This window comes from Carassius gibelio, chromosome B9 (genome assembly GCF_023724105.1).
Source record: "Carassius gibelio isolate Cgi1373 ecotype wild population from Czech Republic chromosome B9, carGib1.2-hapl.c, whole genome shotgun sequence".
NCBI lineage: Eukaryota > Metazoa > Chordata > Actinopteri > Cypriniformes > Cyprinidae > Carassius > Carassius gibelio.
The window spans coordinates 31,813,520-31,831,539 of record NC_068404.1 but is presented as its reverse complement, the minus strand read 5'-3'; the positions used below and the strand labels follow the sequence as shown (position 1 = coordinate 31,831,539).

General features: G+C 37.0%; 2 protein-coding genes and 1 long non-coding RNA gene across 5 annotated transcripts in view; 2 read left to right on the top strand and 1 right to left on the bottom strand.

Moving 5' to 3' along the window:
• The window catches only part of LOC127964884 (NACHT, LRR and PYD domains-containing protein 12-like), a 1,383,583-nt gene that overhangs the window by 202,742 nt on the left and 1,162,821 nt on the right, over positions 1-18,020 (top strand). The window lies entirely within an intron of this gene.
• The window catches only part of LOC127964964 (uncharacterized), a 528,628-nt gene that overhangs the window by 188,636 nt on the left and 321,972 nt on the right, over positions 1-18,020 (bottom strand). The gene's annotated exons all lie outside the window — the stretch shown is intronic.
• Positions 2,352-17,497, top strand: LOC127964897 (uncharacterized). Of its 3 annotated transcripts, none has more exons than XM_052565389.1 (15): positions 2,352-3,183; positions 6,909-11,138; positions 11,426-11,500; positions 11,652-12,032; positions 12,656-12,757; positions 13,693-13,925; positions 14,343-14,521; positions 14,613-14,706; positions 14,811-15,155; positions 15,239-15,356; positions 15,471-15,562; positions 15,669-15,783; positions 16,270-16,542; positions 16,683-16,856; positions 16,935-17,497. In XM_052565389.1, exons 2-15 carry the CDS (start codon positions 10,922-10,924, stop codon positions 17,147-17,149), a joined length of 2,613 nt encoding a protein of 870 aa, XP_052421349.1. In that variant the 5' UTR covers positions 2,352-3,183; positions 6,909-10,921; the 3' UTR covers positions 17,150-17,497. The 3 variants fall into 3 exon arrangements, with proteins under 3 accessions (XP_052421349.1, XP_052421350.1, XP_052421348.1); XM_052565390.1 differs by lacking the exon at positions 2,352-3,183 and adding an exon at positions 4,576-4,799 and having other exon boundaries at positions 16,683-16,841; XM_052565388.1 differs by lacking the exon at positions 2,352-3,183 and adding an exon at positions 4,576-4,799.

Here is an 18,020-nt window from a genome sequence, read left to right as displayed (position 1 = left end):
TCAAGAGAATCAGATCAGTATATGAGAATGATTGCTGAAGATCACGTGACACTGAAGACTGGAGGAATGACTGGAGAAAATTCAGTTTTTCTGTGTTTGAAGTGTTTTCCTGCATTTGTTTGTGAGGTTTCTTGTCCTGTGTGTTCTGCCATGTGTTCAGAAGACTATTGAAGCACATGCAAGTACCTGTGGGGAAAGGTTATTATTTTTATTTTATGCTTTGTGTTTTCATGAAATTATTGGTTTAAACTACAGTCCTTACCATTAGTTGTTTGTGTGTGGTAGTCATTTTTATTTAGCTAAATTGAATTTCTTTCAGAGCTGACGTTAGACCAAACCAAGATTTCATCATAACGGGACAAAAGCAAGACAAGCACAAGAGATGCAATTAAGTTTAATTTATAGTGCCTTTTTTACATCGGCCAAAAGCTAAAAAAGAATGCATCTGTTTTCTTTTTCTCAAGTCTTACAGACACAATCGACACACTTAAAGAGGAATAGACCCTTCAGCCGTTTTCATCCTCTGTGTCACAAGAGAAGACATGTTCTCCCGAGGCCTGACACAGAAGAAGTCCTCTCCGAAGAATCCCCTCAGAGTCTCTTTCATTGGAGATCCTGGGATAGATCGAGCTGCTCTGATGAAACAATTCCTGACCGCTGTGTGTTTGTTCTCAGATGAAGCACCACTGCATTAATTATGCAGTTTTATCAAATGTAGTCATCATCTTCTTTACTAATTTCATTGCATTTGTTTATTAGTACTGGAAACATGCTTTTTTCACAGAAATGATGGCCGGAATTGAGGAAAGATTATTTGAAGGAGGGAGCACTGGGAAAAATCTGAAGTATTCAATTACAGACTTTCAGAAGGACAATTTCAGGAAGGTTTATTAGCATTACAGCTGGGTAAAATAATATTGATGTCTCAATTTTAATCGAACCAATCTCATCTTTACAAACTGATTGGTAAATCCCAAGGATGGATCGTCTCTTTACAGCTGATGAATGAACAGAACATTATAGCACATCTCTCATCCATTAAACCACAATAGGCTTTGTGCTTAGTTACTTTTGATAAGAAACAAAGTCTCAGATTTGATTTCTGTTCATCTTATCTTGAAATGTAACCAATAAATCTGACTGTGGTGCTCTCTATCTAATGCAGTGACGATCACGCAGTGTGTCTCAGGTCAAGTGAAGCGACAGCATGCAGCACACTTGAAAGATCACGTCTTCCTCTGTTTTTAACACCAGTTACGGGCTACAGCGCCAAATAAACATGAATGAATGCCAAAGGGTCTGTAAACAGATCCAGGACAATTTACTGACATGAATCCTGTCACATGTAATCGCTCAATCAGTGCTTCAGCCGTACTTCAGAGACGTCACAAACAGCTCGTCAACAAGATGTCATGTTTCTCATCAAATCCATATTCAGGGACCATCAACTTGGTATTCAGCTACAAAATTACTTCTGGAGAGGAGCATTTTGATAAATAAATACACCATATTACATTCATTGTAATGTTTAATCAATATTGTTGTTGTACTTTAGGATAGTTGGTGAAATAATGGCAGTGAGCATTACTCAGGACGGACCTTTTTCATGAAGTGGATTTACAATTTCATTTCTTCCGGGAGATTAATAAAGATGAGCTGACATAACAGATGCAGACCTGCTAGATCTGATTGACAAGGTTTTCTAATTCAACTCAATTCAGATTTGTATATACATCTGTGTAGTGTATGTGTGTGTTACTCCTGGTTTTTATTTCTTTAGATTGAGACTGCAGACACTACAGCCTTGCTTGAGCTTTCTGAAAGAATCGTAGCATGTGGTACACAGGATCCTAACATGTGATGAAAGGAAGACATTGTCAGGTGTAGTATCTGTGATTCTGTCCATCTGACTCTCCTCCTTTCTCTTCAATCCACACATCAGGGTTAGATGTTTTTGGGACATTATACTCATTCGTAGACTCTCATCTGCAGCTTTTTACAGGTTTTCCATTGTCATGAGAAACAATGAAATATCTGATGCCCCTGTCACTGTTTTAAGTGCGGTGTGTTCAGTGAAGCGCAGAGAGAATCACGGATTGTGAACTACTTGCAGGACTTCATTCAAAGCCTTGAAGATAAAGGAACATCATTACTCTTACTCTTAATACTTAAATTACATCAGTTCAACAACGGACCGGGCGTCTGACCAGTCAGAGCAGAGAGGGCTTGTGGAAAAGACTGAAGATTTGGATCACTTCACACGCGTGTCGACATGTATAATAATTAGCACAGATGATTAATTTAGCGCTGTAAACGCGCGTGTGAGGGGCGGAGACGCGCCGCGGAGGACCAAACACAGCAGAACGGTAGGAAACTTCACTCCTCTTATTATTTCTCTTTTACTATAGCGATTTATTTTTAGATACGTGGTCTGAGTCTTTCATAGAGTTGTAGAGTTATTAGAGAAATAGAGTTATTTTTTACATTCTTTGGTCGAAGTTTTCAGATCGGGACTTCGGAGCATGTTCGCGACTCGGTTGATTCAGATCGACACTTCGGAGCATGTTCGCGACTCGGTTGATTCAGATCGGCACTTCGGAGACTGTTCGCGACTCGGTTGATTCAGATCGGCACTTCGGAGCCTGTTCGCGACTCGGTTGATTCAGATCGGCACTTCGGAGCATGTTCGCGACTCGGTTGATTCAGATCGACACTTCGGAGCATGTTCGCGACTCGGTTGATTCAGATCGGCACTTCGGAGCCTGTTCGCGACTCGGTTGATTCAGATCGGCACTTCGGAGCATGTTCGCGACTCGGTTGATTCAGATCGCCACTTCGGAGCATGTTCGCGACTCGGTTGATTCAGATCGACACTTCGGAGCATTTTCGCGACTCCGTTGATTCAGATTGAGACTCCGGGGACTGTTTGTGATTTTTTTTTTTTTTTTAATTCAGATCTGTACTTCGAAGCAAGAAGTGTTTGTCAAACAGTTCATTAGTGATAACTGAATATTTGGGCCTGAGGCTTTTTTTTTCTAACCTGTCGATTTGATTTTTAAATGATTTCAATGACAGGAAGTTGCATGTGTTGTGTTTTATGAATTGTGGATGGATTTATCAACTGAGAAATAAAGTTGAACAGAAATGATCATGAACTCTTAAAGATGATGATGAAAAGAAAAGGTAATATTGCATATAAAATTATATCCAAGTATGAACTAACTTGCGCAGTACTTTAAATATTCTTACTCTACCCTAAATCAGTGAAAATGTTTGGCTCAGTTTACAGAAAGTGTACGTCACACATCCTTTCATTATTATGCAAAATAGTTTTCTCCTCAGATGAGTATTTAACATCTTTATTCTTGTGGGGATTAGTGTGTAAGTGCTATACACAAACACACACACACACACACACACACCGGTCAGAGTTTGGGATCAGATTGATTTTTTATGTGTTGTTGTTGTTGTTGTTGGAGTTTACTCATCAAAACTGCATTTATTTGATCAAAAATACAGGAAAAAAGTGAAATATTATTATGAAGTAAAACTACTTTTTTTATTTTAATATACATTAAAATCTATTTTATTTCTGTGATTGTCAGCATCATTCCTCCAGTCTTCAGTGTCACATGATCTTCACAAATCAGAATAATATGATGATTTATTATCAGAGTTGTGCTGCTGAAACTGTGATACTTCTTTCAGGATTCTTTGATGAAAGAAATGTTAAAAAGAAAAGCATTTATTTAAAACAGAAGTCTTTTCTAACAATAAACAATAGAGTTCAAAAATGTATAACTCTTTTAGGATGTATTAAATTGATAAGAAGCGAAATCAAAGATTAATATTGTTAGAAGAGATTTATATTTTTAATAAATGCTGTTCTTTAAAAAAAAAAAAAGTATACATCGAAGAATCCTGAAAAAAGTATCGCAGATTCCAAAATAATATTTGGCATCACAACTATTAATAATTCTAATAAATCATCATATTAGACTGATTTCTGAAGATCATGTGAGACTGAAGACTGGAGGAATGATGCTGAAAATACAGCTGCACATCACAGTAATTAATTATATTTTAAAGGATATTAAAATATAAACCATTATTTTATATATTTTATTTTGATAATTTTGAATTATTACTGAAATACAACCTTTTTTTGTATCAAACAGTTCATTGAACAATAATAAATGAATTACCTGAAGCTGACAATGAAGTAAATGTATAATAATTAGCAAATATGATTAATTTAGCGCTGTAAACGCGCGTGTGATAGGGCGGAGACGCGCCGCGGAGCGTCAGACGCGCGTGAGGACCAAACACAGCAGAACGGTAGGAAACTTCACTCCTCTTATTATTTCTCTTTTACTATAGCGATTTATTTTTAGATACGTGGTCTGAGTCTTTCATAGAGTTGTAGAGTTATTAGAGAAATAGAGTTATTTTTTACATTCTTTGGTCGAAGTTTTCAGATCGGGACTTCGGAGCCTGTTCGCGACTCGGTTGATTCAGATTGAGACTCCGGGGACTGTTTGTGATTTTTTTTTTTTTAAATTTTATTCAGATCTGTACTTCGAAGCAAGAAGTGTTTGTCAAACAGTTCATTAGTGATGACTGAATATTTGGGCCTGAGGCTTTTTTTTTTCTAAGCTGTCGATTTGATTTTTAAATGATTTCAATGACAGGAAGTTGCATGTGTTGTGTTTTATGAATTGTGGATGGATTTATCAACTGAGAAATAAAGTTGAACAGAAATGATCATGAACTCTTAAAGATGATGATGAAAAGAAAAGGTAATATTGCATATAAAATTATATCCAAGTATGAACTAACTTGCGCAATACAGTAAATATTCTTACTCTACCCTAAATCAGTGAAAATGTTTGGCTCAGTTTACAGAAAGTGTACGTCACACATCCTTTCATTATTATGCAACATAGTTTTCTCCTCAGATGAGTATTTAACATCTTTATTCTTGTGGGGATTAGTGTGTAAGTGCTATACACAAACACACACACACACCGGTCAGAGTTTGGGATCAGATTGATTTTTTATGTGTTGTTGTTGTTGTTGTTTTTACAGGAGTTTACTCATCAAAACTGCATTTATTTGATCAAAAATACAGGAAAAAAGTGAAATATTATTATGAAGTAAAACAACTTTTTTATTTTAATATACATTAAAATCTATTTTATTTCTGTGATTGTCAGCATCATTCCTCCAGTCTTCAGTGTCACATGATCTTCACAAATCAGAATAATATGATGATTTATTATCAGAGTTGTGTTGCTGAAACTGTGATGCTTCTTTCAGGATTCTTTGATGAAAGAAATGTTAAAAAGAAAAGCATTTATTTAAAATAGAAGTCTTTTCTAACAATAAACAATAGAGTTCAAAAGTTTATAACTCTTTTAGGATGTATTAAATTGATAAGAAGTGAAATCAAAGATTAATATTGTTAGAAGAGATTTATATTTTTAATAAACGCTGTTCTTTAAAAAAAAAAAAAAGTATACATCGAAGAATCCGGAAAAAAGTATCGCAGATTCCAAAATAATATTTGGCATCACAACTATTAATAATTCTAATAATAAATCATCATATTAGACTGATTTCTGAAGATCATGTGACACTGAAGACTGGAGGAATGATGCTGAAAAAACAGCTGCACATCACAGTAATAAATTATATTTTAAAGGATATTAAAATATAAACCATTATTTTATATATTTTATTTTGATAATTTTGAATTATTACTGAAATAGGCTACAACCTTTTTTTTTTGCATCAAACAGTTCATTGAACAATAATAAATGAATTACCTGAAGCTGACAATGAAGTAAATGTATAATAATTAGCAAATATGATTAATTTAGCGCTGTAAACGAGCGTGTGATGGGGCGGAGACGCGCCGCGGAGCGTCAGACGCGCGTGAGGACCAAACACAGCAGAACGGTAGGAAACTTCACTCCTCTTATTATTTCTCTTTTACTATAGCGATTTATTTTTAGATACGTGGTCTGAGTCTTTCATAGAGTTGTAGAGTTATTAGAGTTATTAGAGAAATAGAGTTATTTTTTACATTCTTTGGTCGAAGTTTTCAGATCGGGACTTCGGAGCATGTTCGCGACTCGGTTGATTCAGATCGGGACTTCGGAGCATGTTCGCGACTCGGTTGATTCAGATCGGCACTTCGGAGCATGTTCGCGACTCGGTTGATTCAGATCGGCACTTCGGAGCATGTTCGCGACTCGGTTGATTCAGATCGGGACTTCGGAGCATGTTCGCGACTCGGTTGATTCAGATCGGCACTTCGGAGCATGTTCGCGACTCGGTTGATTCAGATCGGCACTTCGGAGCATGTTCGCGACTCGGTTGATTCAGATCGGCACTTCGGAGCATGTTCGCGACTCGGTTGATTCAGATCGGGACTTCGGAGCATGTTCGCGACTCGGTTGATTCAGATCGGGACTTCGGAGCATGTTCGCGACTCGGTTGATTCAGATCGGCACTTCGGAGCATGTTCGCGACTCGGTTGATTCAGATCGGGACTTCGGAGCATGTTCGCGACTCGGTTGATTCAGATCGGCACTTCGGAGCATGTTCGCGACTCCGTTGATTCAGATTGAGACTCCGGGGACTGTCTGTGATTTTTTTTTTTTTTTTTTTTTAATTCAGATCTGTATTTCGAAGCAAGAAGTGTTTGTCAAACAGTTCATTAGTGATAACTGAATATTTGGGCCTGAGGCTTTTTTTTCTAACCTGTCGCTTTGATTTTTAAATGATTTCAATGACAGGAAGTTGCATGTGTTGTGTTTTATGAATTGTGGATGGATTCATCAACTGAGAAATAAAGTTGAACAGAAATGATCATCAACTCTTAAAGATGATGAAAAGAAAAGGTAATATTGCATATAAAATTATATCCAAGTATGAACTAACTTGCGCAATACTTTAAATATTCTTACTCTACCCTAAATCAGTGAAAATGTTTGGCTCAGTTTACAGAAAGTGTACGTCACACCAACACAGTCTCACTCGCTACTCGTCAAATGTTGCACCAATTTTTGTTTAAATCTCTTAGTGTTTTTGGCTTTGGAAATAAATTTATTAAGATGGTGAGAATGCTTTATAATGATATTAACTCTTCAGTTTTGGTTAATTTGCATACCACTAAACGTTTTAAGTGTGATAGAGGAGTGCGTCAAGGCTGCCCCATTTCCCCGTTTCTTTTTCTTTTGGCTGTTGAATTGCTATCACTTAATATTTTACAAAATCCCACTTTGAAAGGTATCTCTGTATTTGGTAAAGAATTTAAAATATCTCAACTTGCGGACGATACTACCTTATTCCTTAAAGATCAGAATCAAATTCTTCTAAGTATTCAAATTATTCAGTCCTTTTCTGAAGCCTCAGGCTTGTATTTAAATTTATCAAAGTGTGAACTATTTTGTCTCTATGATACCCAACAAACGTCAATTCATAATTTTCCAGTTAAAGACTGTATCAAGTACCTGGGGATTTTTATTACTAAAGATAGATCAATTCGTCAACATCTAAATTTTTCTCCTAAAATAAAGAAAACTAGAATAATCTTTAATTCTTGGCTTCAACGAGATCTATCCATTTATGGCAGAGTTTTAATATCTAAAGCAGAGGGTTTGTCCCGTTGTGTTTACCCTGCTTTATCTTTATTTGTAAGTGACAAAATTGTTGTTGATATAAATAAAATGTTGCTGAATTTTATTTGGAAGAATAAATCCCATAAAATTAGGAAATCTGTCTTGTCTAACAGACGTTCTGAAGGTGGATTAGAAGTCTTAGATTTCAAAGAATTAGTTAGTTCATTTAGAATTAGTTGGTTAAAAAAATGTCTCCGTAGTAATGATTCAATTTGGTACTACATCCCCAATACTATATTTCGTATATTAGGTGGTCTAGATTTTCTTTTAAAATGTAATTTTACTCCATCTAAATTGCCGATTTCTCTCTCAAACTTTCACCAACAAGCTTTACTTGCTTGGAAATTGTGTTATGTACACAACTTTTCCCCCCACAAAGAAATTCTTTGGAATAATTCATGTATTTTAATTCGTGGAAAGTCTCTTTTTATTGAAAAGTGGTATGACAGAGGTATTGTTTTTGTTTTGGATTTATTTAAAGATGATGGTACTATATTGGATTATGAAGAATTTATGATTTTGTATACTCTTCCCCTGCCAGCTAGATCCTTCAATTCTGTTATCAAAAGTTTGTCTCCAAGTTATGTACATTTATTTAAGACATACCTGAGTTATAATGAGAGGAAAACAATTATGCCCAAACTTTTACTGGATGGAGTTTGTTTTCTTGATAAAAAATGTAACAGTAAAGCGAATATTACATTATTCAGTATATACATCCCCTAGATGTAAATTTTTCTGGACCAATTATTTTGATAATATTCACTGGAAGAGAGCATGGTTACTCCCTGAAAAATTTTGCATTTCTAATAAAATTAAAGAGGTACATTTTAAAATTTTGCATAATGTTTATCCAACAAACTCTCAAATTGCTCTTTTTTTTGATCTTTCTAACTTATGTGTGTTCTGCAGAGTTGAAGAAGAAACTTTACTACATTTATTTTATTATTGCAATCAGGTGAAGTCTCTTTGGGAGAACTTAAGTTGTTATTTATCTTCTTTTATAAAAGGTGATTTAAAATTCTCTTTGAAAGATATTTTTTTCTATTTTTCTGGTAGTAACCATGTTGTCGATCTTGTTGTCAATTTTTTTGTTTTGCATTGTAAATTTTTTATTCATAAATCAAAATTTCTCAATACGTTACCTAGATTTGATGTCTTTCTTGCAGAGATTTTACTCATTGTTAAATCTCTTAAACACATTGATAATAATAAGAATAACAAGTTTATTAAGGCTTATGATGCTATTATACTGAAAGAATGATTTTCCGGTTTCTTGGGGTTTTTTTTTTTTTTTTTTTTTATGTGTCATTGTATGACAATGCAGTGCTATTTTGTATTTGTATTTCTTTTGTCTTGCAATAAAAAAAAAAAAAAAAAAAAAAAAAAAAAAAAAAACTCGTCAAATGTCTGACGCATGGTCAAGGGATCTGGCGTCACTTTTTTGACGCACTGGGTATACCTTTGACGTCTTTTTTCAACGTGGGGGGTAGTCCGATAGACTTCTATGGAACTAAACAGCGTTGAAATTTGACGTCTTGTTTCAGCACACCACAACCCATTGTCTGCCTCGTATGGATCTAGACTACAATAAATAAAAATAAAAAGGAACAGGTTACAAAAAATGATCTATGCCAAGGTGAGTCAAATGGCGGCCCCCAAATGGCGGGTTTTTGATGTTTAAAAAGCCTCGCAATCTGATATCAAAGCGCCCGCAAAGGTTTAGCGCGTTCATCAGCGGTGAGTTTAACAACGCTCACCTGCAGGGAAAACGGCATTCAGAGATGAGTTTAACAACGCTCACCTGCAGGGAAAACGGCATTCAGAGATGAGTTTAACAACGCTCACCTGCAGGGAAAACGGCATTCAGAGATGAGTTTAACAACGCTCACCTGCAGGGAAAACGGCATTCAGAGATGAGTTTAACAACGCTCACCTGCAGGGAAAACGGCATTCAGAGGTGAGTTTGACCAAAGCAACGCTCGACTGCAGGTAAAACAGCATTAAAAGGTGAGTTTAACAACGCTCCAAGGCGCGTGCAAGTAATCATTGGTAGGACACCGCTTTAACTATAGCATGCTGGATAACCTATTTTTATCAGAGGTTTGTTGATTTTAATAAATGCATATAAATGCTACGATTGTGTTCAATTAATCTTTTTATTATTATTATTATTATTAAATCCTCTAAATTAATAACGCTGACGTCACCGTATGGGCGATCCCAAGGTCCATTGCGATTTTCCACTCGGTAAGTAAAGTAATGTTAGAAGGCTTAATTAATAAAGATCGATACTATTCTTACATTTACACATCAAAACTGTTGAATCAGGACAAGAAGTTGTGTTTAGGAACTTTACATTTTTTAAGGTGGCCATATCTTATGACGATAAATAATGGAAAACATTCTAAAAAAAAATGGCTTTCTGTACCAAATGTGCAGGCTAGCAAAGTTAGCTAATTGAATTCAAGTTAATTTTTTGTCGCATATAATCATGTAAGGTACAATCATAAGAGAATGTAAGATTTTCATAATGAGACATAACGTGTTACAGCAGCTATAATGTATTTCTGCGTTGGGATTCTTCTTGTGGTTGTATGTCGTTGCTCTTTCTTTGCCAAGTGTTTTGTGCCCATTTATATACAGTAAAATTATCACAGGGAAAAGGAAATAAACCAGTTAAAGAAATATTTTTCCTTGTTAGTACAAAAGTAGAATTAATAACTTATAAAACATATTAAAAAAAATGGCACTGATTATCAGCCAAACTGGCATTTTGAATGGTTGGTATCAATATCAGCCATGATTGTAAAGATCAGTCCATCCGTTTTGAGCTATTGTATTGTGAGTTTTCAGGCAACACCCAGCCCTACAGTATTCTGGCCTAATACTATAAGCACCCACAGACCTCCCCGCCACATCCCAAACCATGGGCAAACTTGACCAACATTTTCTCAAGTTCTTAAACCTTTCAGTTTTTCAGTATATATGTATTTGTATGTAGCATGATCTTCAAATCTGAATGTATTATCTTTCCCTTCTCTCAACAGGTCCCCTTGTTCCTTCATCATTTATTTTAAAACTTCTGTTTCATTAAAAAGCAAAAACAAAGGCACTTTTAAGAGCCACGTTTGTCTATTTAATTGTTGTTAGTCCGTCTAGTTCTCCGTGGTTCTTGCTCATTTGCTCTTCCCCCTATCCCTTTAGTGTTGTTTTGTTTGTCCTTGTTCGTCATGAGTGACCATTCCAATTTCGAACAGGTCCTTGATGAGCTTGATGAACATTCTGAATTAAATTATGAACTCCAGAGCTTGGATGATTTCATTAATAAGATGTCGGGAGAACAGGAGGCAGCACCATCCACCAGCCATCAACCTGTCAGGTGGTTGAAGAGAGACAGTGATGGAAATGTTGTCTATGACAGACCAAGGTCATCCCGAAACCAAATGGGTCAGTTTTATTTTTCAGTTATATTACTTAAAGGAGAACTCCTGTGATTGTTCACATATATCTAAAATGGAGATGTAGATTGTTTTACCTCTTGGGATTGAATACATGAATCAGTCATGTGTCTGGTATGAGATATGCAGTTTTTATGACATACTCACCAAAGGGGTATAGACAACGTAATTGGGCTAATAAAAGTTTGTATCATTGTGTGGAATAAAATGAGCTTGTCAAAATCTTTGGAATTGTAATGCTGTAAAGGTTGATTTAGGTTTTATTTTCTGCTACAGCTAGTCACAGCTACAGTCGTAAGGCTGGTGCTCATCCTAGAATGTTGGACGGCTACTGTCCTCCTGACACTGTTGGTATGTTCTTTTTTTGTCGCCATCAGTTCATTTTGTTTACAGATTCTAATAATTAGAATGTAAATTGCAACAGGATAACCGACAACATCCATGTTACATACTTTGATAGTGTAGAAATTATTTTTTTAAATATGATGTACTATTTTAACAGAGACTTTCCTTGAAGAGCGAAACCACTCACAGGGTGATGACTTGGATGATCAGGAAACGGCACCAGCACCACCACGGGCCTCTTCAGACTGGTCTACTCGAAAAAGTCTCCTCTCAGAGAGGTGGGAGAAAGAAAGAGCCTGTCTGGTGAATACCATGGTAGCACAACAAAATGTGACAACTCAGATCTGCCAACAATGTGGCATGAGTCCAGCTGCTGTCCGTTGTCGTGACTGCAGACCACAACCATTTTTCTGTGCTGATTGTGATGTCAGTATACACCGAAACCACGTATTCCACAACAGGGATGCAACAATAGCTGGATTCTTTCAGCCATTGCCTCCAACAACCTGTGTCGTGGAGAGGGCTCTTTCCCAGTGTGGTAAGCTGTATTTCTTTTTTTTCTTTCTTTTTTTTGAGTGTCCCATTTAGGGCTGCACAATTTATGCAATCACAATTGCAATATGATCCAACGCAACTGCCTAATGGTAAAATCTGCAAATAATCATGCTTAGGTACATTTGTGACATTTGACTTTTATATTCACGTCATCCTCCTTGACTGTGCAACTTCTGGTTGGTGGGTCTGCGTAGTGCGTAAAGGGTACAAAAATTCTGATTGGCGAACTTCAGTCAGTCAGTGGGTGTTAGTCTTGTACACTGGCTGTGCTTACCTATCAGAGGTGGCACAAATTAAAGAGACATTTGGAATATTGAACTAAATCAAATCATTCACATTCAAAAATCATATTGGAAATGGTAATCGCTTTATCTGTCAGAAAAAGCGCAATTATATATTGTGCAGCCCTAGTCCCATTCTCAGTTTATTTAAATAACTTTACAGTATAATAGGCCTCTCAGGAATCTTTTGAGTACTTTCTCTGAAACACACTTTATCTTTAAAGCTTTTCAAATCATTTATTAAAAAAAAGGATTACAGAATACTTCCGAGTTAGTACATAGTACGATGCATGTCTTTAATCCCTGCATATGATGTGTCTTTCAGTGTGTATTGTGCCGTTGGAGATGCCCAAAAAAATATGTAGTTGTTCTCCAGGATCGTTGAGTGTCAACACAGGAAAAGTTGTTGCTGTGCTTACAATGAATGGTAAGAATAAGATGAACTTAAGGGAACATTCCAGATCAAGTGGCTCTAGTGTCCATATCACATTCTGGGCAAAGTGCCCATAGGGACCTGGGTTGGACTTTAACCTGATTCCACCCCATAGGGCTCTCCCACTTGCTTCCTGACACTTTCCATTGTCCTATTTGAATAAAAAAAACTGCTTATCTATTTCTATTCAAACGTTCCCTATAGTGGTCTGCGCTGGGCAGGATTTTCAGTCCTGCACCCCCCCCCCCCCCCCTTTCCTGCAATATTCGGTCCCGTTCTGCAATGTGTTGTTTAAGTCCCACTCCCATCCGCATCGATAACCGTATGTGCATCTCCCGCCTGTGAAAGACCACAGGATAGGCAGGAGGGATGTTCAGTTTTGCATTATTTCACGAAAGATGCATTTGACAACTGAGAAAGACTGCCAGATGTCTGATTTTAAGTTTCTTGGTTATGACTGTACTCTATGGGTGATTATAATGTAGGCTACTTTTCTTTAGAAATTCAAGAACATCTGAAGTAGCCCAGTGGTGTCCACTTCTTCTGTCATGCTTTCAATTTCAAGTTTCAGATAGAGCAGCGGGAAAGAATTGAAACCACGTAAACAACATTGTCAGTTAGACTGCTTAAACACCTTCTTTTTTTTATTGCTGCCTAACATATCATCCAGCTGAACTATAATTACATGCACTACTTTCTCATTTGTGTATGTTGTTTTACACAAATATTTAATTTGCGGAAATGCAGTGAATCATCTGTTTCTCCCGCACCAGCAAACACACCTGTCTCATCCCGGCCAGTCCCGCATAGAGCTTTCAAAACCTGTCCCGCGCTGCAGTCTTTTGTGTCGGGACATGCGGGAGGGACCTCTAGTTCCCAATGAATTTGTCAGAGTTGTGCATAATACAATGTGTTCTTGATTTTTCCAGGACGATATGATCTCAGTATGCCTGAGATGAAATGCGAGGCATGCAAAACCACATGGAGCCCTGGAGCGGATGACTTAGTCCGTAATGACTACTGGCCTGCTACCCTTCACTTTTCCACAGTGGACTCTACAGATGTGTTTTATTCATATGAAGAGTTGAAGATGGCAGCACCAGGACTGTCATGCCAAGCATTTTTAAGAATGCTTGATCAACGAACTCTCCGCTTTGGCCGTGTGAGTATTAGTGGTGGGAATCACTAACAACTAGTACTAGTATTAACGTGTATTGTAGAATGACTATGGTGACATTATCAACACATTGATTATTATAATTGGAGCATGTTGATGATATCAAAACACAGTGATTTAGCTATACACGATACATTGACAGAACGTCATCTAATATTCCACATTTTTGTGTAAAAACTGCCGCTCTGTAAAAAAATCTAAATTCGTACACTAAATGTAAAAATTTTTTGGTTGTGATGTTTTCTGTCCGTGACATACAAAGAGCCAAAAGATTTCCAATGATGCACTGGGCTGAGCAGCTGCCTTTGGAGGCTCGATGGTGGAGGATTTGGCGTCACCTTTGACCTTACTGACTTTAGTTTACTGTGAATTATGTTGGCATGTTTTATTGTTCTGAAACAGATTGGGAAGATCACAGCAGACAGCTTCAGAAAAAGTTTTTTGGAGTGGGAGGCTGTTAGATTTGAGGTGGATAAGATCTGCAGGGAGGAGCATTTTGTCTGCCCTGCATGCACCCCAGACATGCTTGCTGTTTCTGTGGATGGAAATCGCAAGCACTACCGCTTTAAGAATGCAGCAAGGTACTTTCAAAATGTGTGTAATTTGCAGTGTTGTTAAAGTAACCTTGGCTGTGTCATATTGAAGGTCAATGTGTATCTTTCTTTCATTTAGATCGGAAGAAAAAGCCTTATTTGATGGCATCTTCATTGCAAAAGATGATGAAGTAGAGAGATTTCTGGATTACATTCATTCTACCACCAACCATGTAAACTTGTTTTATAATATTTCTAAACAAAAAAACACCAATAACATCTTGACATTGTTTGGGTGATTCCTTACTTTTTATAACAACCTTTTTCCATTTTGTAGTTCTCTGGAAGAGGTGTCTGTGGAGGGAAGTGGTCAGCTGCAAGGGAAACGTCTCAGAAATCCTCAAGTAAAATTGATGAGGAGGGACTTGAGCTTGCAGTCTGTCGACATGGAGTTTTTCTCACCGCTCTCAACATGTTCAGGGGAGAAATATATGCTTATCCCCTCTACCTGCAGAACAAGCTGGCAAATACGCCAATAAGCTTTTTTGCCATGGAAGTAACCTGCAAGTACTGGCCTTACCTCAACAAAGTCACAAAAAGCTGCCCGGAGCTCCAGCACCTTCTGAGCATGAAACCATTCCTCTCAGTGTTTCATGCCAAAGCCCATGATTTAAATTGCGAGGTAAGAAAACATTACAATGTCATTGACTGTCCCTAAACACCTGTAAAGGAATGTTGGCAGCTTTTAAGTATTTTCTTCAATAGGTTAAATGGAGTGGAGCTTACCAGCAAGGGGCCGGATTGACACTTGGCGAGGAGGTTGAGCAGTGTAACGCCTTCCTCTCTAGGATTGCTGTGACCACGAAGCACATGTCCAAAGCAGGTAAGGTAACCACACACTGCACTAGACTGAAAGTGTTACAAGAAAATTGTAGCCAGTGAGGGACATGTGGTGTTGTGTTTTTTTATTTTATTTTTTATTTAATTTTTTTTGTAGGACGTACTGACATGCTTACATTGATGGCCATGCGCTGGAATCAGCAAAAGTTTAATAACTTGGCTACTTCACTTGCCTGCCGATATCAGAAGGTAGAGATGAGTATTGTTATTTTCTTATATTGTAAATACCTTCTATTGTATATTTTTGTAGGTATAACATTTTTCTACTTTCGTTTCCTTTTTTTGTTATTTGAAGGCCACAAAACGTCTGGAAAGCCAACTTCAGGACCTGGAAAGCATGAGAATCCAGCTGGCAGTGACACCGGTTGAAGTTGAGGGCTGGGTCACTGATATTAAGGAGTGGGCAGAAGGTGAGAGTTATACTATTACTTCAATGTCTCAGTTCTGCAGAATAATGGGAGACATGCTTCTGCAAGTAATTATTGTTTTAAAATGAAATCATACATACACTGTTTTTTTGGTCATGTACTTATGCAATAAAAATGCCAAATTTTAGTATGTACTATACACTATTCACACTGGAAACTATGTCAAAACAAAGTACCCTGAAAGTACCTGAATGGTGCACAGTCCAGAAGTTTGGACATTTCTTGCAGTTAGTGGATCCCATCTTGGCTACGTTGTAATTTTCTTTGGTACCCTGTTACATACTTCCTATACACGCTAATAAATATGAAATGATTGAGACTCGCATGTCCTTCCTCTAGGAGCTGTGTTTTTTTTTATAAAGGGGGGAAAAAAAAGCAAAGAGGGATCATCCTTATGACTTCATTATAGCGTTTCAGTTACTGCCATGAAAATGTGAAATGTTTACACTTTTTTTTTTTTCTTCTCAGCAACAACATCCCAAAAGAATGCCGATCTTGACGCAGTGATCAATAGAATAGAGGTGCTGGTGGCCAGCATTAAAAGAAGGTCCCAGCGCCTTTACAAAGACACCGATGGCAGCAAAGGTCGGGCCCGGATCCGGCGCAAAATCAGAGAGGAGAAGGCCATTCTTAGCTCTGTTGTTGAAAAATACAACAGTATGGTTCCAGATACAGAAAGAATCGCCTTTGACATCATTCTCTCTGACGAGACAGTTTGGCCATGGCAACTTTCACATGGTGGTATGTACACAAATCTGTTGACAATTTTGTTTAATTCACAGTAGCAAAAAAATAATTATGCCTTATCCCAGATTATCTCAGAAATTCTTTGAAAAATAATCATACTTATACTTGACTTATTTTCCACGACTGTATCCCAGACGCTGTAGATTTGAAAACCAAGAGGAAGGCGTTAGATGTTGTGATGGCTATCAGGAGACTTGAGGAGAAGAAGATTGTTCTTTCTGAGATGGCAAAGCATTGGAAATCTCTCTCCACTCGTGCAGACACACTCAAGGAGATGTCATGCCAGCTTTCCAGTGAGGCATTGAAAAGTACACATTAAGTAATGCGTTGAAATACTATACTGTACATTGGAATTTTTTTTTTTCTGATAATGTTTGTTTTACAAGGTGAGCTGTGGGATCTAAATGAAGAAGGGATCAAGGGTTTCCTCAGCTTAACTTTGAGAAAGAAGCAAGAAGTCACCAGAATGATGAAGCATGCAAGAGACTGTTATGCTAAAGTTTTGACTGGAACAAGTATGGACTTCCAGAATGATTGGGATGGATACGACAGTGACTCTGAACTGTCAGATGAGTTTGATGAGCTCTCAAGTGAGAAATGAGCATTAAGTCATTTTTGTTGCAGAGTTTCCTTTTTATTTTTTCTCCCACTCTAACAATGCAGCCCTATTTCTGATACCGTAGGGGGTCAGAAATGTTGCTGTGTGGGGCCACCACGGTCAAATCAACTTGGAGGAAACACTGTTTGTGTGTCAGATATGCTTGAATAATAGTATTCATCATATCTACATGTGACATTACAACAATAATGAATGTAATTAATTTAAGTAACTGTTTTTCCAATAGTAATCTTCTGTTTATGGTAGAACAAAACTGTGCGGAAAAGTTTGCAGGAAGGTGTAAATATGTGCATTGTAATAATAATAATAAACATAATTCCACTAATGTCATCTGCTGTGGCAAATCTGAGTTTTCTGACAGTTTTACCTTGACACACAAACCCATTTTTTTTCTGAAGTTGGACTCTTGCATCATCTCATGCTACAAATGGTCTCTGAAAGCATCCTTGACAGGACTTTATCAGCTGCTTCTCATGTGCAGTGAAAGTACATAGAGGTTCAACAAATGCAAAAACTGGCCCAAAACTTGAAAATGTGACTTAATTATATACACAATAGTGGTTATTATATACACACAATTACATTTTTCAGAATTTGGATGTTTAATAGGGAAGCCTCACTGAATTACTTCAAGATTTGCTTTAATAACTACATTTCCTGACTATATGAAAAACCTACAGTTGAGTGTTTAAAAATACAGCCTAATAGCTCGTTTGACTAATTTGCATTTGTTTTAACTTGTACTGTTTGAAAAACAAAAAATAAACCATACAAACAGAAGCATTTTTTTTTCATACATGTTATTTAATTTTCTAATATTCTGGTTGATAAATATTAATAGCAGAGACTACAG

Bases quoted from the DNA above. Each gene is read 5' to 3' on its own strand.
- LOC127964897 (XM_052565389.1), top strand. From the start codon at position 10,922: ATGAGTGACCATTCCAATTTCGAACAGGTCCTTGATGAGCTTGATGAA. The intron at 12,758-13,692 runs GTAAGAATAAGA...TGATTTTTCCAG, and splicing joins TGCTGTGCTTACAATGAATG to GACGATATGATCTCAGTATG. The intron at 15,156-15,238 runs GTAAGAAAACAT...TTTCTTCAATAG, and splicing joins CCCATGATTTAAATTGCGAG to GTTAAATGGAGTGGAGCTTA.